The sequence below is a fragment of the Elgaria multicarinata genome, chromosome 18, assembly GCF_023053635.1.
Source record: "Elgaria multicarinata webbii isolate HBS135686 ecotype San Diego chromosome 18, rElgMul1.1.pri, whole genome shotgun sequence".
Classification (NCBI taxonomy): domain Eukaryota; kingdom Metazoa; phylum Chordata; class Lepidosauria; order Squamata; family Anguidae; genus Elgaria; species Elgaria multicarinata.
In genome coordinates, this window is record NC_086188.1 from 15,298,589 (window position 1) to 15,324,423 (window position 25,835).

Below are 25,835 nucleotides of genomic sequence, written 5' to 3' on the forward strand. Positions count from 1 at the left end.
CTCAAGCTTGAGAAGTGGTGCTTGTTGCAGACACGTGGGCAGGAGATGTGAGATGAAATGGAAGACAGCAGCGCCTTGTAAACAGGGTCTGTACAACGTGCTGAATGATCTAGTAACCTAGAATGAAGTGGAGCCTGCCTAGTGCAGGTTACCATGTGAATTAATCTTGACGTCTGGCTGGAGACTGACCAAAAAACAAAAAGTAAGGAAAACGAAAGAAGGAAAGATACCTCCAGTACAGCTCGGCTTCAAGTCTTAGCCCCAGAACCTCTTTATTTTTTCAGTGTTTGCATGCATTTGTTAAATAAAACAAAGCAGATATCAGAGCATGAATCTAATCTAGGGTGCTCAGATGCAAAAGAGGGTGGGGCTCTTGCACCTTTGGTAGTTGCATAGAAGTGGGCATATCAGTGAATGTAGATTGTCACTCCCTTTCTACACAGCAACTAAAGGTGCACGAGGCCCATCTTATTTATTTATTTATTTATTTATTTATTGCATCTTTTCACTGTAGTCTAAGCCCATACAGGATCCCTCTCTTCTTGATAGGGATGGCAGAGGAATCTGGTGGGTGAGTGGAGTTGATGAGCTTTCGTTGGCTCCACCCCCTGGACTTTGATTCATCTTCCATTAACTGGCCCAACTCAGTCTGCAGGGAGGCAGGGCAGCTAGCAGATTTTCTGTATTATTATTTTTGCACAAATACAGATTTGCACAACTATTTAAATAATAATATTAATTAAAATAATGTTAATTAAAATAATATTAATTAAAATAATAATAATAATAATAATAATAATAATAATAATAATAATAATAATAGAAAAAGTTCCTGGATTTCAGGGAGGAAACAAACAAACAAACGTGGCTTGGCTTGCAAATGTGAGCTGAGTTGGGCATCCTGCAGAACTCTGATGATCACAAAAAGGGATGGATTTTCTGGCAACAGCTTCCCTTCTCTCTGTCTCTATCTCTGTCTCTGTCTCTCTGTGGCCTTAGCTAGACCTAAGGATTATCCCAGGCAAATGGAGGGGTCGTCCCTGCCTGCTCCTGGGATGCCCTGTGTATCATATGGATGCACAAGGACGATCCCAGGACGATCACTGGGATATCGCCCTGTCTAGCCCTCTGTCTCTCTTTCTCTCTCTCTCTCTCTCTCTCTCTCTCTCTCTCTCTCTCTCTCTCTCTAAACCACCAATGAATCATAACCAATCCCTGAATATGTGGGACCGGGGAAAATAATTTCTAGGTACCATTATGTGTCACCACCCCTGATTTTAGAGCCAGAGTAGGCAACTTGTGGCCCTTTTGTAGCTGGAGTTGGATTTCAAGTTGTCATTGGACAAGGCTCATTCGGGTTGATTGGAATTGCAGTCCAGCAACATATGGATGGCCAACATGCCTCCCACCACTGTTTGACAGATTAGCAATGCAATCTTGCGCGTGTCTGCTCAGAAGTAAGCCCCATTGAGCTCCTAGGTAAGTGTGTACAGCAGCCTTCCACAACGTGGTTGGATCCAGATGTTTTGTGGACTTCAACCTCCCTCAGCCAATGCTTAGGAATCCCCAGAGAAGTAGTCTAAAACATCTGGAAGGCACCAGGTTGGGGAAGGGTGGATCTACACCCATTCCTACAATGACAGATCATTTGGTGGCTCCCTAGCTTCTGCGCACACACCAGCACCACCCATTTTAAAAGACTGAAATACCTAAGGCCTAGTTACTGGTAGCAAAAACGTTATGCTAAAACAGACTGGTAATGTATTTCTTTAGCCCCTCCCCTTTTGCCTGGCCCCTCCCACCACTGGAATGCACCCCCCAATAGCTTCTCCAAAATGGAATTCAGCCCTTAGGCTGTAAGAGATTTCTCACACATCCAATGTATAGAAGAGTCTCACTTTTCCTGAAGTCCTCTATCCATCTTCCAGGATTCGGAAACAGTTAAGAACAGACTGCATACAGAAGGGGTGGACTTGCGGTCATCCAGATATTTTTGGACTGCAACTCCCATCACCTCCATCCAACAAGGCTGATGATTGTTGTATTCACACGCCTTGAAAGTCATTGATTCCTCATTACTGAGCAATTTATTTATTACATTTATATCCCACCTTTTTTCCTCCATAAGGAACCCAAGGTAGTGTACATAATTTTCCTCTCCTCCATTTTATCCCCCATGATAACAACCCTGTGAGGTAGGTTGGGCTGAGAGTCTGTGACTCGCCCAGTGAGCTTCCATGGCCAAGTGGGGACTAGAACCCGGATCTCCCGACTCCCAGTCCAACACTATAGCCACTACACCACATTAATCCCTAGCTGGCTTGACTTCTTAAAATCAAAATATAGCCAGTTTGGTTGGGGAGGCCAACAGTGGTGGTGTTACTTGGCTCTTTCAATCTGATGTCTTGGGCAATCTTGCCGGCTCGGTGTCTGCTCACTGCCTCTCTGCATTTACTCTAAGGAAACCCTAATCAAGTGAAATTATTCCAGGAAATATGGAAAGATGCCAGTTATTCAAGAAAACGTGGAGGCATGCCAGGATTCTTGGTTCTCCGGCCATAGCTATTTCTCCATCCTCCAGGGAACGTTTCCACAGAGATTAAAAGGTGCCATAACTGTCACGTGTAATTGAGGGCAGGGGATTAATATTGGTGCAGTTCTCCTGCCAGCTAATATAATATTCTTCCCAAATCAAACTCGATTAGGTGATACAGGTCTTTTGTGTCCTGTTCCCCATAGACTATGTCAGCTTCCAGTTGAAACAGAATATTGGGACTAGGAAATTGGAAGTCTGTTCTAGACATTTCCCACTTGAAATTATTCTTCTGACTGATATTCAATTTCAACTATGTTTTTGCTTTTTAAAAAAAAGATATATCAGAAACAGAGTTGTGGTTGGAAATATACTCACACTAGCAAAAATTATTGTTGCACCAAACTGGCCAAAACCCAATGCTTCTAATATAGAACAATAGTTGAGGTGATGGAAATTATGTCTTATTTATCTATTACATTTTTATAGTGCTCAATAGCCAAAGCTTTCTGATTGGGTGGTTCTCAAAACAAAACTTAAAACCATAAAATACTATAATGTAGAAAAACATAATATAAAACCTTAAGTTTAAAACATAATAAATCCAAAGTTTAAAAAACACAACACGCAAGAGTAAAAGCTAGCAACTGTACAAAGATCTCATTAAACAACAACACATTTAAAAATAAAAGCAGAAGGACTTTTGGTGAGTGGGTGGGGGAAACATCACCTGATGCTGAAAAGACCACAATGCAGGTGTTCGCCATGCCCTTCTGGGAAGGCTCTTCGTTGATTGGGGTACCACAGGTTGGGTTTGGGTCAAGGCTAACTGAAGGATCACCTTCTCCCGTACAATCCACCCCGCACACTCAGGTCCTCTGGGAAGAACCTACTTTAGTCTGCGAAAATTAGGCTGACAAGTATTACCCAGAGGACCTTCTCTTCTGCTGTACCCAGACTGTGGAATGGCCTGCCGGAGGAGACTCGTCAACTTAAAAGTCTTTTAGCATTTAAGAAAGCTATTAAGACTGATCTCTTCTGGCAGGCCTATCCAGTGGAATTTTAGGATATTTTAAGGATGATTTTAGGATGTGTTACCAATGTATATTATGTTCTTAATTCAGTTTTATGTATTTTATATTTACTGTTGTTCCCCGCCTCGATCAAAATGGAGAGGCGGGTAAGAAATTATGATGATGATAATGATGATAATGATGATGATAATGATAATGATGAATGGAGTGTGTGCCTATCTGCACAGCCCCACCTTTTTCATGGGCAAAGCCCAATCCTGGATTCTTGTTGATGGATGATTTCAGTGAAATTTGGGAACAGACTCTTATCTGTGGAGGGTGGTGGCTATGATTTTGATGGAGCTGTGAATCTATTCTGGGTTTTAGTTAGAACCAGCCAGAACTCTAAAGGGGCTATCCAAGGTGTTGAACCCTACCCCCAAAATAGGTTCAGCATCTTAGATTGCCCTTTTAGAGTTCTGGATGGTTCTGAGTGAAACCCAGGGTGGATCCACAGCCCCACCAAAATTCGAGCTGCCTGGTTCCTATATATTGACTAGCAAAACATGGTGTGTGCCTGTGTCTGTATGTTCAGTGAGTCTTACTTCTGAGTAGACACATAGAGGATTGTGCTGTAAGAAGGGTGAACATATGGAAAGGAGGACAGGGCTCCTCTACCTTTAACAGTCACATTGAATAGGGAATTTCAGCAGGTGTCATTGGTATGCATGCAGCACCTAGTGAAATTCCTTCTTCATCAGTACAGTTAAAGCTGCAGGAACCCTGCCCTCTTTCTAATCTGGCCAAGAAGACAGGGCTCCTGCAGCTTTAACTGCTGTGATGAAGAGGGGATTTCACCAGGTGCTGCATGCATAAAAACGACACCTGCTGAAATTCCCTTTTCAATACAACCATTAAAGATACAGCAGCCCTGTCCTCCTTTCCATATGGTCACCCTAGTTGTAAGGCTAATTCCCATACACACTGACTTACAAGTATTTCTCGCTGAACTCAGTGGGCCATGCTTCTGAGTATTGTGGTATGTGCTTTAAGGCTCCCATACCTGGAAGTAATCCCCAGTGATCAGTGGGTGTAACTTCTGAGTAGACAAATTTAGGATTGCTCTGCAGGGCTCCAAACCTAGACACACTTCCCTGGGAGTAAGTCCCACTTCTGTCAGGGACTCTAACTTCTGAGTAGACATGATGTGGTTTGTGGTGTAAGGCTACAATGTTGGACACATTTCCCTCAGAGTACGTCCCATGGGTGATGTCCAATGGGCATTACTTCTGAGTAGACATGTAAAGAATTGCACCGTAGTGCTCCAAAATTAGCAACACTTCCCTGGGAGTAAGGCTCATGATGTCAGTATGTCTTACTTCTGAGGAGACACGTAGAAGATGGGGCTAACATAAGAGCCCTGCTGGATCAGACCAAGGGTCCATCTATTGGGTGTAGAACCACCCTTCTGTATGCAGTCTGTTCTTAACTCTTTCCGAATCCTGGAAGATGGATAGAGGACTTCAGGAAAAGTGAGACTCTTCTATACATTGGATGTGTGAGAAATCTCTTCCAGCCTAAGGGCTGAATTCCATTTCGGAGAAGCTATTGGGGGGTGCATTCCAGTGGTGGGAGGGGCCAGGCAAAAGGGGAGGGGCTAAAGAAATACATTACCAGCCTGTTTTAGCATAACGTTTTTGCTACCAGTAACTAGGCCTTAGGTATTTCAGTCTTTTAAAATGGGTGGTGCTGGTGTGTGCGCAGAAGCTAGGGAGCCACCAAATGGTCTGTCGTTGTAGGAATGGGTGTAGATCCACCCTTCCCCAACCTGGTGCCTTCCAGATGTTTTAGACTACTTCTCCGGGGATTCCTAAGCATTGGCTGAGGGAGGTTGAAGTCCACAAAACATCTGGATCCAACCACATTGTGGAAGGCTGCTGTACACACTTACCTAGAAGCTCAATGGGGCTTACTTCTGAGCAGACATGCGTAAGATTGCATTGCTAATCTGTCAAACAGTGGTGGGAGGCATGTTGGCTGTCCATATGTTGCTGGATTGCAATTCCAATCAACCCGAATGAGCCTTGTCCAATGACAACTTGAAATCCATCTCCAGCTACAAAAGGGCCACAAGTTGCCTACTCTGACTCTAAAATCAGGGGTGGTGACACATAATGGTACCTAGAAATTATTTCCCCCGGTCCCACATGTTCAGGGATTGGTTATGATTCATTGGTCCATTGGCCAAACAGCTGTTGACCAGGGCTCCACACACAGGAGACTGGTGCAACAGCACCCTCCCACCCATGTTCCCCAGCAACTGGTGCATATAGGCTTATTACCTCTGATACTGGAGGTAGCACAAAGCCACCAGGGCTAGTAGCCATGGATAGCCTTCACCTCCAGGAGTTCATCCAACCCCCTTTTAAAGACATCCAAATTGGTGGCCATCAATAAATTCCATAGTTTATGTCAACTTCAGTCTGGTGTTGAACCATGTAGACTTTCATGGATTTCTGCAGTAGGCGTTCCATTTGTGCAGGCGCTTACAATTATTATCTCCCCTCCCAATTGAATGCTAGGGGGGGGTGATGCGCGCAGAGGGCAAGGGGCGCTATGAGACGCCCCCTCGACTCTCCCCAGCCGTCTCCCCCCCACTCCACCCCCCCACCGGCCGAGCGCAACAATGGAAGCGCGGAAGCGCTGAGGGGGGCTCGCAGGCAGCCTCTCAATTAGAGCCGCTCTAATGAAATTAAAAACCATTAGATCGTTCCCCGTTGATGTCTGCGGTTCTCCGGGATGTCAGAGCAATTTGGCTAAACCCCCGGGATGAGAGGGGCTTGCCCTCGCCCCTGACGTCCCGGGGCCCCTGGCTGGCGCGGGCCCGGCGGGGCGGCCAGAGTCTCCCTGTCGCCAGGCAATCATTGTCAGCGGAGAGAATAGAGCGGACGGGGCGCTTGCCACCTCCCCGCCCCCACCCCGGGGGGGGGATTAGTCTGAGGTTGGGGGGGGGAAGCGCCAGAGATCCGAGAGAGGGGGATCTTTTGGAACATTGCTCCTTTCTGGGTCCAGGAGATGGGCGGGGCGGGGGAGGGGGTTTGGTAAACTTTGGGGACTTCCTTCCAGTGTCCCACTTCTCTTCGAATCCCTTTTAAATAATAATTGGGGGGGGGGAATTGGAGATAAGATGGGGTCAGGCACCCTGGAGCATTCATTAGTCCTAATTCTCGGTCCATAGGCTCCATCTCGGTCTTGGGTACATCACAGCTACTATTTTTCTGATGCTGACCTCTCTCTCTCTCTCTCTCTCTCCCCACCCCTCTCCCTCCCTGTGTGTGTGTGTATAAATATTTTGCCTTTGTGGGAGTCTAGTGTACATCTCTGCCACAATTTTGCCATTAATGTTGATGATTATTGATGAGTAATTTATTTATTTATATATTTATTTATTCAAAACATTTGTATCCCACCCTATATCATTAAGATCTACAGATAAAAGCATAGAGTATAAAACAATAAATATACACAGCTAAAAACAAATTAAACCATGCACAAACATCATTATTATTATTATTATTATGATTATTATTATTATTATTATGCCTTTTGTGAGACTCTAGGGTATATTACTGTCACTAACTTCTTCTTCTTCTTCTTCTTCTTCTTCTTCTTCTTCTTCTTCTTCTTCTTCTTCTTCTTCTTCTTCTTCTTCTTCCTTTTGTGGAGTCTAGGGTATATCACTGTCACTAACTTCTTCTTCTTCTTCTTCTTCTTATGCTTTTTGTGAGAGTCTAGGGTATATCACTGACACTATTTTGCCATTAATAGTGATGACTACTCTCACAGAGAACTGATCATGGTGGAGGCGGTGATTTTGCCTTTGTGAGAATCTAGGGTACATCTCTTCCACTGTTTCGCCATTAATAACGATCATTAATATTATGCAAACACATATGCACATATAAACATCATTATTATCATCATTATTATTTTGCCTATGTGTGTGGGATGGTGGTGGTGGTGTTTCTAATTCTTCAGAAGTGTGCATAGCTTTAAATACATGCAGACCTGTCCTAGTAAATCTTCAGGAGGTGCTTATTTAGCAAGCACACACACACACACACACACACACACACACACACACACCCCCCTTTGAACTTTGGAAAGCCAGTGTGGTGTAGTGGTTAAAGCGTTGGACTAGGATTCGAGAGATCTGGGTTCTAACCTCCAGTTGGTCACAAAGCTCTCTGAGTCACTTTGGGCCAGTCACTAATTCTCAGCCTAACGGACCTCACAGGATTGTTGTGAAGATAAAATGGAGAGAAGGAGGACCCTATAGGCTGTCTTAGGTTCTTTACAAGAGTGGGGGGAGGCAGAGTATAAATATAACAAGGAAGAAATGCACAATAAATCATTGGACTTGATGGTGCAAGCTGCGCTCTGTCTGACACCTCCTTCCCTCCTTCCCAGATCATTCTCAACTCTATGCATAAATACCAGCCCAGACTCCATATCGTCAAAGCCGATGAGAACAACGGATTCGGCTCCAAAAACACGGCCTTCTGCACCCACGTCTTTCCGGAGACGGCTTTTATCGCTGTGACCTCCTACCAGAATCACAAGGTAAATGACAGCCGGCCAAGAAGAAACAAAACACACACAAACACACACAAAACCCCTTTCTCTGCTATTGGAGCATGGCGGGGCAGAGAGCGCCAGCCAGGCGAGGGGAAGTCTGTGGTGCCCTCCACCCTTTGCTGGCACTTTGTCTTTTGGAGATGGGATGCACAGCAGAGATCGGGGTGGGGGGGAGAGATAAGATCGCCCCCCTTTTTTTCTGAAGACGGTCAAACTTTTCAAATTGACTTGTGCAGTTTCTCAGCTGTGTGTGTGTGTGTGTGTTGGGAATCCCAGAGTAGTGATCTCTTTGCCACCTAGCAAATTGACACAAGAAAATTTAGGGAAGCCGTCCTGAGCGTGGTCATGGCTATAGAGGCACCGTGGTCCAGTGGAGACTTATGGCTCTGGATTTGGTGGGCTGTAAATTGGTTCTGGGTGTCAATCAGAACCAGCCAGTATTCTCAAGGAGCTCTCCAAGGTGCTGAACCCCATACCCCAAATAGTAGGTATCTGTAAGCATGTGGGTGTAGAGAAGGAGAAGAAAAATAGTAAACAGTGGCTTCAAAGGCAATGAAATGCAAAATGTAAGCTGGGTTTGCACAATATGACAGTCCAGAATATGGGTTAAGCATGGGTTGTTGTTGAAGCATGGGTTGTTGTGTTGTGTAAACCCAACTGCACTGACAAACCAGGCTTTCTTAACTTTGAACAACCCATGAAGAGTACCCATGGTTTGTTGCTGGTTTGTGAACTCTGGGCTGTTCATGGTTAACAAACTGTGGTTAACAAACAACGCCCCCTGATTCAGCGACAACCCATACTCAACCTGTACTCTGGGATATCATGTTGCATGAACCAGGCCGTACTGTCTGTGACCATTCAAAATGCCTTCCCAGGGAGAGCATGGAAGGACCTCTAGATCTTTAGAGTCCTGGGAATCTTGGGATCAGTATCAAAGACTACTTTGGCAGTTCCCCTCTGAAGCTTATTAGCTTTTCAGAACCCATTCTGGTTACCTGCCAGTAAGTGGTTTTGCTGGTCAAACCAAGAAAATAATGGCTGGTTGCCAACCCTTGCATAGAACCACATGGCATTCTAACTCAAATAGTCAACCACCTTCCTGGTTCAATCAGCTTTATTAGAAAGAGGTGTGTGTGTGTGTGTGTGTGTGTGTGTGTAATTTCTATACTGCCCAATAGCTGAAGCTCTCTGCGCACTTCTCAAAAATCATACTTGCATTGAAAGAAGGCATCTATGCTGGATTGCTTTACTCCTCATTCCAACTCAGTGGGGACTGATGCATAAGGAGAAGCAATTTACCTTAAGGTTGCCAACTTTTTTTTCTGACTTGGTGCCTGTACCTTTACATGCCAAAAAACAAACCAGTGGGTCAAATATTCTCCACTTATTTATTATTTTATTTATTAAAACATTTGTATCCCACCCTATATCACTGGGATCTTAGGACACATACACTTGTGACCTATGTACAGAGGGAGAAAATTCACCTGCATGATTTTTATTTTATTTTTATTTATTTTTGCTTGTTTGTCAGGAGAAAAAAATGTTTGGCATTCCTACTCTGCATATGTTCAGAGTCACATGGGCATGAGAAGAGATGGGGTGAATCGTGACAGTGCTTCACACTTGGTGTGTGTGGAGTGGCTTGTTGGGATGATGGCGTTTTAGATCTGTAGCTGCCACCACAATGCTCCAAAGATGCTCAGATTCCCCCTCCCCCAATGTTGGTAGGACATGGCATTTATTTATTTGCTGCAGACAGTGGCAAGCCATAATTAAATATCATTTAAAATAAATAAGTCAACTAAACCCACACAAAAACAAATCAAATAAAAACACACAATTAAAAACTCAACAACAAAATAATCAGAAAGCACCCCACCAACATGCCAAAGGCCTGTCTGAATTTTAAAAAAAGAAATCAAGAAAGCTTTTATTTGGCATTGTTGGACATCTCCAAATTCCAGAGCTGATGATGAACTTGTGTGGTGGAATTTGCTCCACCCAGTGCCGGATTTCGCAACAAACCAAGTTAGCCATGAATTAGGGTCTCATATTATGAGGGGCCTCTAAATCTGTTGAAGGTAACAAGATCTAAGATGACTAAGATGAAATTGCTTTGCCTTAAATATGTTGGAAAGTCTAGTGTGACATATAACAGAGTTGCCTTAGATAGAGAAAGCGTGGCAACACATCATTTAGTATTGGAGGCCATAAGCACAAGCTGGAGCCAGTTTAGAAGTTCAAATGAACTTACTTTATAAGTGTTTTATAGCCATCTTTAGAGAATGCTATCGAACACTGTTTAACCAGCCCTGACTCCATCTTTTTTGCTTTCAGTTCTACCCACGACTGGGTTGTGGGGCCCAAGAGCTTTTTCTGAGATGGAATTCAGCCGTTGGGCTGAAAGAGGTTTAGCACCCCTGATGCAATGCACACGTTCTCCCACTGAGCTATGGTCTATCCCAGCAGCTGCTCTGCGGCAATGAAAGCCCAAGATTGACTGATCCCCCCCCCCCTCACCCTCACCCTATGATCTGCCATCGGTGATTCTGCCATGCCAAGCTTCATTTTTTCTCTCTCAACAAACCTCTTTGGCTGGCTGGTTGACGGTTTCACATCCAGAATAAACAAAGCGCTGACTGTCCTTTTCTGGTTTTCCGTTTAGATCACCCAACTGAAGATTGAGAACAACCCCTTTGCAAAAGGATTTCGAGGCAGTGACGATATGGAACTGCACAGGATGTCAAGAATGCAAAGGTAAAATCTTCACTGGTGTCGTCTGTCGAGACAAACGTGAATGTCAGCTTTGAGCTGTGCATTCACACCCTAAGACCCCAAGTGCACCCAAAGGTGCATGCAGTGGCATAGCTGAACTGCTATTGTATCATGTACAGACAGACCTTTTTCTCTCCAGGGTTTAACTCCATGAAAATGGATCCTGGAACTTCACTGCAGGAGCCAGTTGTGAAGTGCTGATTGGCCTGTGTTTGTGCTGTCAACCAGTGCTGATTGGCTGGTGCTTGTTCCGTCAACCAGCCCACTTCCCCCTACCCATCCCTGGAGGGTTTTTTGTGTGTGTTTTTAACATGATTTTCTATCTTCTTCTTCTTTTTAAATGGCGAACAGGTGCATGGGCTCTGAAGGAATTTTTTTGGGTGGGGGGTGGTAAAAGCTGCACGGGAGTGTGCAATTGCAACTCACACGCATAGCACACACCTCTGCCTTTCCCCTGTATGTGTACCATGGCATTTAGTAGCAGAAAATCCTTGGAACTTGACTGCACTAGTGCAGTAGCATGTTATAACCAAGCTTCACGTGAGAGGTGTCATGCAATCCAGCAAGCCTTTATTGGGAGTGTATGATATATAAAACAAGGACGAGAAGGAGGATGAGGAGGACTGTCATAACAGATATTTTATGACATCGCTGCCATTATCATAGTATTGACAACTTCACATGAGTTGTCCTAAAACAATTTCCTGTCTCTTAGAACTCCATCATACCTACTTTTTTTCCTGCTTTGAGTCTGCAGTTTCCCCCTCGGTTTCCTTAGCAAGTCTAGTGCTGGGCACTTTTACGTCTGTGCGCTATTTCAGCTCATGTATCTTTATCGCTACTGTGATGGCAAAATCTCCTGCCCCGCCCCCTACATTCTCCTTCCGCCTGCGCAAATCATAGAATAGTAGAGTTGGAAGGGGCCTATAAGACCATCGAGTCCAACCCCCTACTCAATGCAGGAATCCACCTTAAAGCATCTCTGGCAGATGGTTGTCCAGCTGCCTCTTGAATGCCTCCAGTGTGGGAGAGCCCACAACCTCCCTAGGTAACTGGTTCCATTGTCATACTGCTCTAACAGTCAGGAAGTTTTTTCTGATGTCCAGCTGGAATCTGGCTTTGTTTAACTTGAGCCCGTTATTCCCTGTCCTGCACTCTGGGAGGATCAAGAAGAGATCCTGGCCCTCTGCTGTGTGACAACCTTTCAAGTATTTGAAGAGTGCTATCATGCCTCCCCTCAGTCTTCTGTTTTCCAGGCTAAACATGCCCAGTTCTTTCAGTCTCTCTTCATAAGGCTTTGTTTGCAGACCCCTGATCATCCTGGTTGCCCTCCTCTGAACACGCTCCAGCTTATCGGCATCCTTCTTGAATTGTGGTGCCATACAATAGTATGGCAGCCTGAAACTGTGTAACTATGGTAAAATGACACACTATGCTTTCCCCTAAGATCATATTAAACAATATAATTGAAGAGAAAGTATTACAGTTAGTTTCTGGTCGACGTTGGCGTGGCAATGAGAAGCTGATGTTGTTCTGGTCAGGAAACCTAGACATGCCTACTCAGGAGTAAGAACCATAGAGTTAAATGGGATCAAGGCCAGGCACAGGTGACGGCAGCCTTGCTCCCCTTCTCCGTGGGGTGTTCGGGTGCCCTTTCTCCCTCCCCTTTACGGTTGAGCAATTGAGCTGAGAACCACCTCACCCTCCTCTTTTATCAGTGAGTCCACCCTTCAACACACATGCCCCCAATAACAACAAAAAAGGGATGGTCTGATATAGTGCAAGGACATGGTATGGAGGAGTGGCATTATTGCGCCAGAGGGGGAAAAAAAACCTGGACTTTCCCTACTCCAATATAAGATGGAAAAGGGAGGGGAAGAGGTGAGATGAGCACAGGTCAGGGAGGATGTCATGTGACTACCGCACTGCAAAACCACATAGCGGGCATGGCGAGAGCATGATAAATCGCTGCTGGAATGGAGCTCTTAGAACACTGGTGCACATGGTGCAGAGACTGTGGGGAAAGTTCTTTGGCATGGAAAGGAGAAAAGTGCCAAGAAATAATTATCAGGCTTTGCTTATGGAAACTTTGGGATACTTACAGAGGAACAACACCGTATGCGTCATTCCATTATTCTTTTTAAGGACGTTCTGTTTGGTTTTTCTTTCTTTCTTTGGTTTTACAAGGGGAAAGATTAGGAAGGAAGAAAATGAGGAAAGTAGAAGCTAACCATAATGGGCGTTTCATAATCCACATGTCTCAAATGGAAACAGGAAATGTATTAGTTTCAATTATAATTGTCTCTTTAAAAAAAAACTGTTCTAAAAGGAATGCAGAATTTCACTGTGGTGAAGTTGACACTTATGGTACCTTAAAACTGAATCATCAACAACTATCAGCGTTAAAGTGTATATATATAATATGGAGATTTGTTGGAAAAATTACAGAATGTATTATATTTATTATTATGGGTTTCCTAGTGGAACTAGGGATTAGCAAGTTCTCACAGACATTAGGATTCAGGAGACATCCTTCTGTATATCATCAGGGGCATCCAGGGATCCCATATGGGAGATCTTGTCGTCCTGTTTATTTTATTTATTTATTTTATTACATTTATATACCGCCCCACAGCCAAAGCTCTCTGGGCGGTTCCTGTTGTTTCCCCACAAATTGCATGAGCTTTGCTCTGCACACAACATGCTAACCCTGATGGTTTATTTTCTGGATCAACACAGGATGGGTTAGTGTGTTGTCATTGGGATGCCCCCCCCGGGTGGGTTATTTCCTTCAAATAAGCCACCCAGGCCTTAGCTAGACCTAAGGTTTATCCCAGGATCATCCCAGGGTCATCCCTGTTCATGTAAATGACACACAGGGGATCCTGGGAGCAGGCAGGGATGACCCTGGGATGATCCTGGGATAAACCTTAGGTCTAGCTAAGGCCCCAGAGAACCCATGGTCAGCAGTAAGGGCTATTTGACCCACGGTGAGTTAGCATGTTGTGTGTCGCACAGCATGGGTTGTGGAGATTGGCTACAGAGCTACTTGGCAAGAGCGTCCAAAACTGCTGCTGCCACTCTGTTCCTTTCAAGCGATCTCTATTCCCACTGCAAAGGAAGCTGGGATACCTACCCAGCTGGGTGGGTGGAGTACAGGAGGAGGAGGAGGAGGAGGAGGGACAAGGGTGTGTGTGAAAAAAGCAACTCTGTACCTTGTTTGCCTGATCAAAATTAACAACTTCAGCTGAGTGTAGCTATCTTTTTGCACCTGGCTGGCAGATCTCAGGGATTTTAGTATGAAAGATAAAGCTATCAATTACTGCTAGTTATGATGGCTTTATATTTCCTCCAGTATCAAAGGTGGTAAGGCTTTCAATACCAGTTGCTGGGGAACATGGTTGGCATGCTGCTATTGCTAAGAATGAGCTCCGGTCACATTTCAATGCAAATTTACCAAATTAACACATTCTGAACCCAAGTCTGAATTGGAACACAGTCTGCTGGCCAAATCCATAAATTCCCAGTGTCTGTGTTGTGGTTCGCATCACAAAAGTATTTGTGCAAAAACGCCAGGGCTGGTGCCAGACTATTTTGCGCCCTAGGCAAGGTGAGTTACTTACACACACACACACACACACACACACACACACACAATGCCAACTTTGATTTTTAAGAACATATGTTTCCTGGAAAAAAATAAGAAGCACAAAACTTGAAACTGCTAAATTTATTTTAAAATGCAAGAAATACGTCATGCTAATTATAGCAAAGAAATTGGAAAGGAACGTCTATGGGTCTAAAATGCATTATTTACTAGGAATATCACCTCCAAATCATCCCCCCCAACTCACACACACACACTCAGCATCACTCACTCCAAACAAACACATGCATGAACACATGCATTCACTCAAAGACTCCATGCACCCCATTCATCCATATGTTCTCTCTCTCTCTCTTCTGGGTGCATTCAGGAAGTCTGAACGTGGAGCCACCCCACCCCACCCCACCCCACCCCAGCATCCCTGGCTTCACTTCTGCTGGGCAGGCGCAGGGCGCCATCTCGCCCACCCAGTCCCAGCTGAATCCTCGGGCCCGGCTGGCTCACAGCCAATGCGTGTGAGTGCTGCGCTGTGCCCAGCACCCCTCTTAGCTTGGCGCTCTAGGCAGCCGCCTGAGTGGCTTCTATGGTAGCACCGGCCCTGAAAAAAGCATACATCTCCCCCCAATGTTGCACCCACAAATGCATATATTTAAAACAAGCGCACGGCATGTGTATATTTCCAAACACATGCACAAGCTCTTTATTCAATGAGGAGAGATGCGCCCATTTGCAAAAGTGTGTACAAAGTAGGGCTGTGCTCTGCCCCGACCGAGGCCCCGAACCCAAGGTGGGCTGATTCAGCCCGCCTTGGCTTGGTTCCGAGGCAGTTCTGGTGAAGGGCGAGGTGGCCCGAACCAAAGCCAATTGGCTCCGAAACCTCAGGTTGCCTCGGCATTTCAGAGCCGGCCCTCGGCAGATCCCTTATCTGCAGCTGGCATCCAGAAAAGTCTGAGTCACCTCGGATGGCCTGAATCTTGTCCCAGCTTTGGCACCGAGGCAGGTCGGGCAACCCTGGGGCTTCTTCCAGGGCTCAGAGCCAGCCTCCAAGGCGGATAGGGGGTGGGTGCACAGTCCTAGTACAAAGATGTGTGGAGTTGGGAAATGCATACAAAAATGCAGATTTCAAAACGGTGCTCATGACCGTGTATACAAATGTCCATGCAGCCTAAAAATAATAATAAAAAAATCCACTCTTCAATGTGCAAGCAGGACGGTATCAATTTAGCAATGGAAAAATGAGAACCTGAGAAAAATGAGCTTGATAGTTTCACTCATGCCATTGGACTCATGTCATGCATGTGGGTTTCCCATAGGCATCTGGTTTTGCACAGTGGGAACAGAATATGACGAGATAGGCCTTTGGTCTGACCTAGCACAGTTATTCCTATGTTCTTAGTTAAAAAATCTAAATAATGGAAAAACAACAACAAGTAGATCAGACAAGCCTGAAATCTATCTGCCCCTGCTCTGGAGCCTCCATATGTGCAACAGCTGTGCCTCATGTACAAAGTATCTGTTGCACTTGAAAGAGAGCTTCTGGTTTGGGGTAGTACTGGAGAGAGTGTTGCTTCTGGAAAGTTCCTTATGGAAGCTATGTGTGTTAGAGATACCATGACATAAATCTCCTGTATCCCTAAATTATACTCTTCTCCTATTCCTTCTGGCCGTGTGCACGCCAGAGTATTACGCAAGCAAATCGGAAGAGTGCAGGATGGGGTAGTGTACTCCATCCTGCAGGTACAATCTCAGCTTTTGGATTAGGAAAAAGAGCAGGTTTATTTAGTATGGTTGTTCGAAGAATAAATGTCTCTATATTCCAATGCAAATTCAGCAGGACAAATAAAAGGAAGGACTTCTTGACACAGCGCTTAGTTAAATTATGGAACTCACTACCACAGGATGAAGTGATGGCCACCAATCTGGATGGCTTCAAAAGGGGGTTGGATAAATTCCTGGAGGCAAAGGCTATCCATGGCTACTAGCCCTGATGGTTGTGTGCTATCTCTAGTATTCGAGGCAATAAGCCTGTGTGCACCAGTTGCTGGGGAACATGGGTGGGAGGGTGCTGTTGCACCATGTCCTGCTTGTTCATCCCTGGCTGATGGCTGGTTGGCCACTGTGTGAACAGAGTGCTGGACTAGATGGACCCTTGGTCTGATCCAGCATGGCACTTCTGATGTTCTTTTGGATTGGACATTGGTTATCAACTATCTTTCACTTTCCCCAAAGGTTCCAAAAGGGTTCTCCCCCTCTCAAAAATGCATTTAGAAATCGCATATTTTTAGAGAAAGTATGTGTTAGAAACCATGGGGAGTATCTAACTGTTTTTTTGTGCTAGTGAAGCTATGTGCAAGGGAAAAGCACAACTAAAGTTAGATTTGCCCAAGCAGGGTTGCACAAGACGTTGTGCATTATGCTTGTGCAACCCATTGTACAATCTGTTGCACATTGAGTTTGCAGAATGACACCATTGGCTACCACCCTGTGCACTTGTTTACATAAGTGTAGACTTCTTCATAGCAAATTAACCAGAAGTAGGATTGAACGGTATTGTCTGTGGACATGTGTGAAAGTGACAAAGACTGGAGATAGACTGGTTGATCCACCTTTAGTTTCTAGTCCTTATGAACATCAGGGTAGGCTTTGAAGTACATTAAGCAATACCTGCTGAAAAGTCTTGGGCCATAACTGAGAGGGAATAGACTTTTTGCTGGTTTCCAGGTGCTGCTTCAATTCCCTGTGTAGTTCTTTTCCGAGAACAAACAAAACCAGAATCATGAATGCAAAATTAGAGAAATCCCTCATATCTGCAGAATTGTATATGAGTTGCACCCCTACACTTCACAGAATGTAGGGTTTGCATTACTTTGGCCTAGAATTTTGATTTGTTTTTTGCACTTTATGCTCATGCTCAAGGGTGTGGTGGAGTCAGGGCTTAAAGGCACACAGCATCAGTGATTCTTCTGCCACACCGCTCAGACTTCCTGTTCCTTCTCAGCTTAGCTGCAATCCTCACAGTAGCTTGGGGGGAGTTAGAATTTTCTCGGCAAAAAAATGAAAATAAACTTGGTTCAATGGCTACTAGCCCTGATGGCTATGTGCTACCTCCAGTATCCGAGATAGTAAGCCTATATGCACCACTTGCTGGGGAATATGGGTGGGAGGGTGTTCTTGCACCCTCCTGCTTTGTTGGTCCCTGGCCAACAGCTGGTTGACCACTGTCTGAACAGAGTACTGGACTAGATGGAAGCTCGGTCTGATCCATCAGGGAATTTCTTATGTTCTTACATTCTTATGATGGGCAGTTAAGACTGATTCAGTGGGTTGGCACAGCACACTAACTCAAAGCCAGTGGTTGAACCATGGGTTGTTTTGAACCATGGGTTGTTTGTTGAACCATGGGTTAGCATGTTTTGTGAACCCAGGATATTTTCTGCAGGGCGTCTTGTTATGCATGTAGCTTATTTTTTCTTGAAGAAGCCACCTTGAGAACCCATGGTTTGCCATTGGGGTTGTTCAGGGACATTAACATGGCTAACAAGCCACCCTGTGGAAAATGTCCTGGGTTCAGGCAACACACTAATCCACAGTCCAATAAACAACCCACAGTTGTTCATTGGACAACCAACACTCAACCATTGAGTGTGGGTTAGTGTGTTATGTGAACAGCCCCATTACCTTCACAGAAGACCGGCTCTTAGTGGAGATGAAAACTGCTAGGGCTGTCTGCATTTTTGAAGTATGGGGACTGATATGATGAGTGCTTGCATCTCCAAATTTACCAATATATCACTGGCTTAGAGTCGGCAGGTAAACAGGCAGAAACAACAAGGAACAGTAGCAGAGTCAGGGGATTCTGGTAGTTAGCAATGGGGCCCTGCTCTGGTTTGGGCCTCATCAAGTGCCCAGCAATGTGGACCATTGGCACCAGCCCCGCTCTGGGCTATGGGGACAGTTATGATGAGTGCCTGCATTTCAACATTTATTACTACACCACTGGTCTTCCTTTACCATCTCATTCCATATTGCCCACACATTCCCATACATACACACCCGTACACATGTGTGTTTGTGTGCGTAGCAGGCAAGGGAAATGATCCCCGCCGCTTCACTTCTTTCCTCACTAAGATTTCATTTTCCTCCGGGAACAGCCGTGGAAACTCTGAAAGGGAGAATGGATTCCATTTCTGAGCTTTCTCCACTTGGCAGGTCACCCTAGCCCACATTCTGGCAGGCTTCAGGATATAACAGATGCTGGGTGTCTCTGATTGGAAGATGCTTCGCTGTTTTCCTTGTCCGCCAGACAACATGGCCGCAAAAGCATTTGCGGCTAACACAGAAGCAACAGTTTGGATTTAGCTCTTCCCATTGTGGCTATTCCCCCCCCCTCCCATCGTTGGGGAGTCTTCTTCAATTTCACAGATAATTCTCCCACTTGTCACAGCAATATTTCCTCTTGTCCCAGTTTGGCTGGGACACAATTGAGCCCTGATCCAGAACTTCTGCCAAACTCTGTTTTGCAGAAGGATCATGGATAGCTCCTTTAGAGTTCTGAGTGATTCTGACTGAAACTCGGAATGGATTCACCACCCCACTGACATTAGAGACATCAGCCTCCACTGGAGAGGACGCAATCAACGATTAATCTTTTATTCAGTTGAAACTCGTTTGATTAATCAGCTAAGCCTTTTGTTCAATCACCCCCCCCTCTCTTTTTTATTTATTTTTTAATTCCAAGCGGGATTGACGGTAACTTATTTAGATCTACAATTCTGTCTCTGCAAAGAAGGAGAAGAATGTAACCCTACAAAATGTATAATGCCCCGAGTTGTAAAAAACAATGAAAACAAAAACAAAACCCAATTACAAGCAGGTGGCCAACTTTGACTCCAACTTGGTCCTGACATAAATGTAACCATTGGATTCTACACAACCCTGAGCAGGAACTGCGTTGTCTTTCTGCAGACACAAAAGACCACATGTTTCTAATTGGTATAAATGCTCTATCTCTTCTTGCATATATATTTATAGGTCCAGAGCATTTCCCCTTTTCTTTAAGCGATGTTTTTCGAGAGACGATGGCCATTCTCAGGACTTTGACAGCGCAGCTGGGATCCGTATGATAAACCTCTCCCTCTTTCCCCTCTCGGAGAAATCATACACAATCTGCCATTATTATGGCTTATTTTGCTACTTAAGGATCATAGGAAGCCCCCTGAGTCAGAGCATCTGTTCATCTAGCCCTGTATTGTCAACACTGACTGGCAGCACCTCTCCAGGATTTTAGGCAGGACTTTTTCCATTCCTACCTGGAGATGCTGGGAATTGAACCTGAGACCTTCTGCATGCAAAGCATCTACTCTACCGCAGAGCTACGGCCCCTCCCTTCTCTTCTTGGATGGCAGCTCGGTGTACAGACATCACTTCTCTGGCTTTGGATACGGGGCTTTCTGCTAAATTCTGAGCTGTGCCTAATTAGAAGGAATCTCACTCTAGGAAGTGGGCAGGTCCAGTGTCCATGGGTTGATGGTGGCACATGAACTCCCAAGCAATAACACTGGAGACCCCCTCATGTGTACATATACCTGTTGCAGCAGATGCCATATTAGAACATGCATTGTCTCTTGTGCGCACAAGCAGAGAGAATGCCTCTTCCAAAGGAATGCCTCTTCCCACCTACACATTTTTTAAATCAGAATTTGTATTAAAAATAAAAAAGTGCCAGCCAATTAATTAGGTACACTTTTGTAGACAGTTCAAATATTTTAATCTGTTAAATAACCAACGAGCCAGCTAAATGTCTCAGTCCATATTAAGAGGGGGTGGGATTGATGTTCTGCGTGTCAATCCATATGTAACCAAAATGGCACCCCCCCATGCACAAGAGAATGGGGTGTCAGCACTCTTGGGGGAACCCCATTTGTAGAAAACTCCAAAAAACTTTTGGGATTAAAACACACTAAGGTGCATGGGACATGCTGGGAGTTTTTTGGTCTGCAGATGTATTGGATTGTGTCCTAAGACAGTCTTCCCAGCCTGGTACCCTGCAGAGATTTAGGACTTCAACTCCCACCAGCCCCAATCAGCATGGCCAATGCTCAAGAATGCTGGAAGCTGTAGTCCAAAAGATCTGAAGGGCACCTGATTTGGGAAAGATGTCTTAAGGAGTGGGCGTGGGATGGGGAAACAGAATTTAAGAAGAGCCCTGCTGGATCAGACCAAGGCTGCATCTAGTCCAGCATTTGGTTCACACGATGAGTAGTGAACATCCCCAGAAGTGATGGAATGCTGACTGAATGGTGGAGAGAATGGGAACTCAGGAAGTGGGGGCAAATGACATGAGTTGTCATGGAGGAGAGGAGTTGCTGACTGGTTGGGATCCTGAACAGAAGTTCCCCTCACCCTACAAACCAACCTTTTGTTGCTGTTCCTTTACTAAGAAATTATTCCGGTCCTGATTTTGAAATGTGGTCCTTCTGCTATGCAAACGATGCTTCTGTTACTGGAGATTGTGGCTTGAATCATATGGTGAGCACAGCTTTTTTGCACGTGTGTTTTCAGCAAGGAGTACCCTGTGGTTCCCAGGAGCACGGTCAGGCAGAAAGTTGCCTCCAACCACAGTCCCTTCAGCGGAGAAACCCGGGCTCTGTCAGCCTCTTCCAACATCGGATCTCAGTTCCAGTGTGAAAATGGTGTCTCCAGCACCTCCCAGGACCTTCTACCGCCAGCCAACCCATACCCTGTATCCCAAGACCACGGCCAGATTTACCACTGCACCAAGAGAAAAGGTCAGATGCTTTAAGCTCAACATCTTCTTCTGCAGGTTTTTGTTGTTGTTGGGGGGGGGGGGCATGATAGAGATTCCTTGGCATTTCCTCCCTTGACACATTGGGTGTGTGTGTGTCTTCTCCATGCATACAACAAACATATGGATGGCATCCAGTGGTAAGTTTAGGATACCCTCTAACATATTGCTCTCCCCACCCCACCCAAAAAAGGGAGGACAAAAAAAGGGTATGGATCTGCATAAAAATGCATACACTACTTTAGATGGGTAGATACAAATGTATAATTAGTGACTGTCATTTATTTAGAAATGCAAATCATCGCCCCATAGTTTCCAACTGACCAGATGTGTGTTTGTTTCATTTCCTGTCCCTTTGTGGCTATCTGTTGATAGGTAACTTCGTGGCTTGTCCTCTGCTCTTCCTTCTTAGGATTCTTTATCTTTCAACTTGACATGGACTGGACAGGCTTTCAAATAGAGGATGCCTTCAAAAAGAGGAGGATCTTGTAAATGGAGGTCTGTCCTCTGCAAAATAATACGTGGGTACCTGTCCTAGTTTATAGGTTAGGCTCCACCCCATTAAAGGGAGAATCCACCTTTAGTGATAGGCTCCACCTCCTTATTAACAGGACAGGGATAACCTAGCTTCAGTTGTCCATACTCTGGTAACTTCCAGATTTGATTACTGCAATGCCCTCTACATGCGGCAGCCTTTGAAGATGGTCCGGAAGCTGCAGCTTGTGCAAAATGTGGCGGCCAGATTGATAGCTGGAACAGGGAGGTTTGAGCATATAACACCGATTCTGGCCCGCTTGCATTGGCTGCCTATATGTTTCCAAGCCCAATTCAAGGTGCTGGTCTTAACCTATAGCCCTACATGGCTTGGGAGGACCACAATACCTGATGGAACGCCTCTCCCAACATGAACCTACCCGTACACTGCGCTCAACGTCTAAGGTCCTCCTCCGAGTGCCTCCCTGGAGAGAAGCTCGGAGGATGGCAACAAGGGAGAGAGCCTTCTCAGTGGTTGCCCCCTGACTGTGGAATGATCTTCCCGATGAGGCTCGCCTGGCGCCAACGTTGTTATCTTTTCAGCGCCAGGTCAAGACTTTTCTCTTCTCCCAGGCATTTTAACAGCATTTAAAAACGTTAAGTTTGTTTTTAATGGACCCCAGAATTGTTGTTTTTAAATGGATACTGTTGTTTTTATACTGTTTTTATGTTTTTTAAAATTTTGTATACTTTTAATGTTTACTATTTTTAATTGTTGTAAACCGCCCAGAGAGCTTCGGCTGTGGGGCGGTATATAAATGTAATAAATAAATAAATAAACATGTGTCCAAGCATACCAGTATACATAGGAGGGCTGTGCACAGACCTCCTGAACCACTTTGTGGCCCGATCCGGAGGTCGACCGGGTCGCTCTGCTCCAGATTTGCGATCTGAATCGGAGCGGAGCGCAGCCCTAATACAGAGATAAGGTGAGCTATGAGTGCTTTTCCAAGTTCCCCCATTACGTCGATTCTGGTTTGTGCACAGAAACTTGTCCACACTACCAGACTCGGCATTGGTACATGGCACCTTCAGACAGGTGATGGACTCCCAGTGTCTTGGCTGGGCCCATTGCTGAGGCTTGCTTTTGAATCCCTAATTTGTCTCTTTGCTTGCCTCATGGGGCCAAAGCATGACTTAATCTGGGTTCCACCCAACGTGTTTTCAAGGAAGTCTTCCAGCCCTGTTTAGGATGCAACGTAGTTGTTAGCTTAATATGAGAGACATCGTAATCCTATGCATTTTTACTGGGAAAGAAGTCCCACTGAATTCAATGGGATTTACTGTCAAGTAAGTGTGTATAGAATTGCAGTTTGCGTAGCAAGAGACTTTTTGAAATTCTCCACCACAGTTGTGGGCATTGAAGGTGGGGACGGATTTTGCAGACTTTCTTCAATGGGGAAAAGGAATTCTCCAACAGTGACTGGGTTTACACCACACCCTGTTGAGTATTGGTTGTTGTTGAACTGTGGGTTGTTTTTTGAACTGTGGGTCAGCGTGTTGTCTGAACCCAGGATTTTTTCTGCGTGGTGGCTTGTTTCACTTGAACAAGCCACCTTGGTAACCCATGGTTTGTTGTTGGTTTGTTCAGGGTGGTTAACACTTCTGCCCTGTGGAAAATATCCTGGGTTCAGACAATACGCTAACCTAGGGTTAAACAAACAACCCACAGTTCAACAACAACCCACAATTGAACACTGAGTGTGGGTTAGTGTGTTGTGCAAACTGCCCCATATCATGGTAGTTGGACTCTCCATTAGCAATGACTCTAGCACAATTTATTTCTTTTCTCCTCATGTTTTTTGGGTTGGTTTTGCTGCTGTGTTCATAGCTTGGCCACCGTTTTGCATCCTCCACAATGCCCCAAACAAGGGACATTCTGGGATAGAGTGGCCAGAGGGCAGCCTTCTGTTTTCAAAAGCCGGCAGAGGAAGGTCCTCCATTTGAAGGTGTCCTCCATTTGATGGACTCTCCAGTCCAAGTCTGGCTTAAAGTCAAAGAACCCTAAGAGTGGAGAGTCATCAAGGGACTTGAAGTTGCCCATCAAGAGTTGGCACCTGGACAACAGACCAAGAAGACACACAAATCACTACAGCAATCCTTTCCACTTTGGAAAGATGTCTTGTATTTCTATTGAAATAATTGTTGTGATTTCTAAATTCACACCTCTGCATATACATTTGCATCTTTTTTGGGTGAAGCTTTTTTTTAAAAAAAGTAATCCTCTCTTTTTTTTTGGCCACCCTCTTTTGGAGTCTTGAATGTGTATGGTGGAGGAGTGGTAGAGAATATTGAGGGGAAATTTTGTAAAGCGGCCTTCTTTTTTCTGGGGATTGTGGGGAAAGAAAGAAAAACCCTCAGAAATGTTCTCAGGAAAAGAAATACTTGTGGTGTTCTTGCAGAGGGGATTATTGTTCCTTGAGTTTCCACCTGCAGGAAACTGAGGGGTGGGGGATCCAGGACTTCTGTCTCCTCTTTGGTCTGTTGTCCACATTGAATCTCCAAAGATTCATCCCTTTTACCTTGTGTCAAGCAGACACTCAATCTTTTAACTGATTCCCTTCAACTTATGTAAGGCATAGTGACAGGCAGATAGATTCTCTAACTTTGTAGAGTTGACCAATCAAGCTGACAAGTATTTACATAAACAGAAGAGATACATTTTTATTATATATAGGATTTATAGATATTATTTATTCATCCTGTACTTAGTCCTATCCACCTACCGCTTCTATACCCATCACCCCAAACCATGCTCACTAGATGTACAATAGCTGAAGCCCTCTGAGAAATTCCTCTGAGAAATTTCAGCTCAGTTCTAAACTAAGGAGAAAGAGGGCCTTGCTAGACCTACCTTTAAATCCGGGCGTGTGGAGGGCCAGCCTGCGCTAGAAGTAGTGTGGGCTGTTGCTCCTGTCTACACGTAACATGTGACGGGGTAAAGGAAAGCCCCGTCACGTTGGCCAATTTTTTTTTTTCAATTTAAAGGTGCCATGTGCGCACCAACGATAAAGGTAGCCTTTTTTAAAAAAAGGGTTCCCCGCTCCTCTGCCCCTGATTTTCCCCCGTGATGTTCGATGCCCCGCCCGCCATGTCCGATGCCCCCCGCCCTCCCACCATGTCCAATGCCCCTGCCCTCCATGTCTAATGCCCCCTGCAAGCCCGCCATGTCCGATGCCCCCCTGCCCACCCGCCATGTCCAATGCCCCCCGCCCTCCCACCATGTCCAATGCCCCTGCCCTCCATGTCTAATGCCCCCTGCAAGCCCGCCATGTCCGATGCCCCCCTGCCCACCCGCCATGTCCGATGCCCCCCCGCCCTCCCACCATGTCCAATGCCCCTGCCCTCCATGTCTAATGCCCCCTGCAAGCCCGCCATGTCTGATGTCCCCCCGCCCACCCGCCATGTCCAATGCCCCCCACCCTCCCACCATGTCCGATGCCCCCCGCCCTCCCGCCTGCCATGTCTGATGCCCACCTGCCCACCCACCCGCCATATCCAATGCCCCCCACCCGCCTGGTCCGATGCCCCCCTGCCCGCTCGCCTGCCATATCTGATGCCCCCCGCCTGCCCACCATGTCCAATGCCCCCCATTGCCCCTGGGCCACGATTCCCCCCCCAATGTCCCCTGGGCCGCATTTCCCATCCAATCTCGTCTGGCCTCTGTTTCCCGCCCCCGATCTCCCCATGGCCTCCATTCCCCCCCCCCCATGTCCCCACCATAGCCCTGATGGCCTCTCTGCCGCTTTTCCTGGCTACTCAGGAGTAAATGGCTGGTTATTGGGAGTAGCCGGGAAAAGCGGTGGACCTGGCTACACACCTGTGGTCCCGGGCTCAGCCCGAGACCGCAGAAAAAGCCAGACCAGAAGCAGTGCTGGTTACCCCGGTCCAGGGAGGGTTCATCCCTGCCTGAGCCTGGGATAC

At 45.7% G+C, this 25,835-nt stretch overlaps 1 protein-coding gene across 1 annotated transcript in view; it reads left to right on the forward strand.

The window, feature by feature from the left end:
- Positions 1 to 25,835, forward strand: part of TBX5 (T-box transcription factor 5) — a 61,273-nt gene that overhangs the window by 21,849 nt on the left and 13,589 nt on the right. Inside the window, exons 5-7 of the mRNA XM_063143787.1 lie at positions 8,017 to 8,169; positions 10,856 to 10,947; positions 21,134 to 21,360. Coding sequence (XP_062999857.1) covers positions 8,017 to 8,169; positions 10,856 to 10,947; positions 21,134 to 21,360 — 472 coding nt within the window. The remainder of the gene's footprint in view (positions 1 to 8,016; positions 8,170 to 10,855; positions 10,948 to 21,133; positions 21,361 to 25,835) is intronic.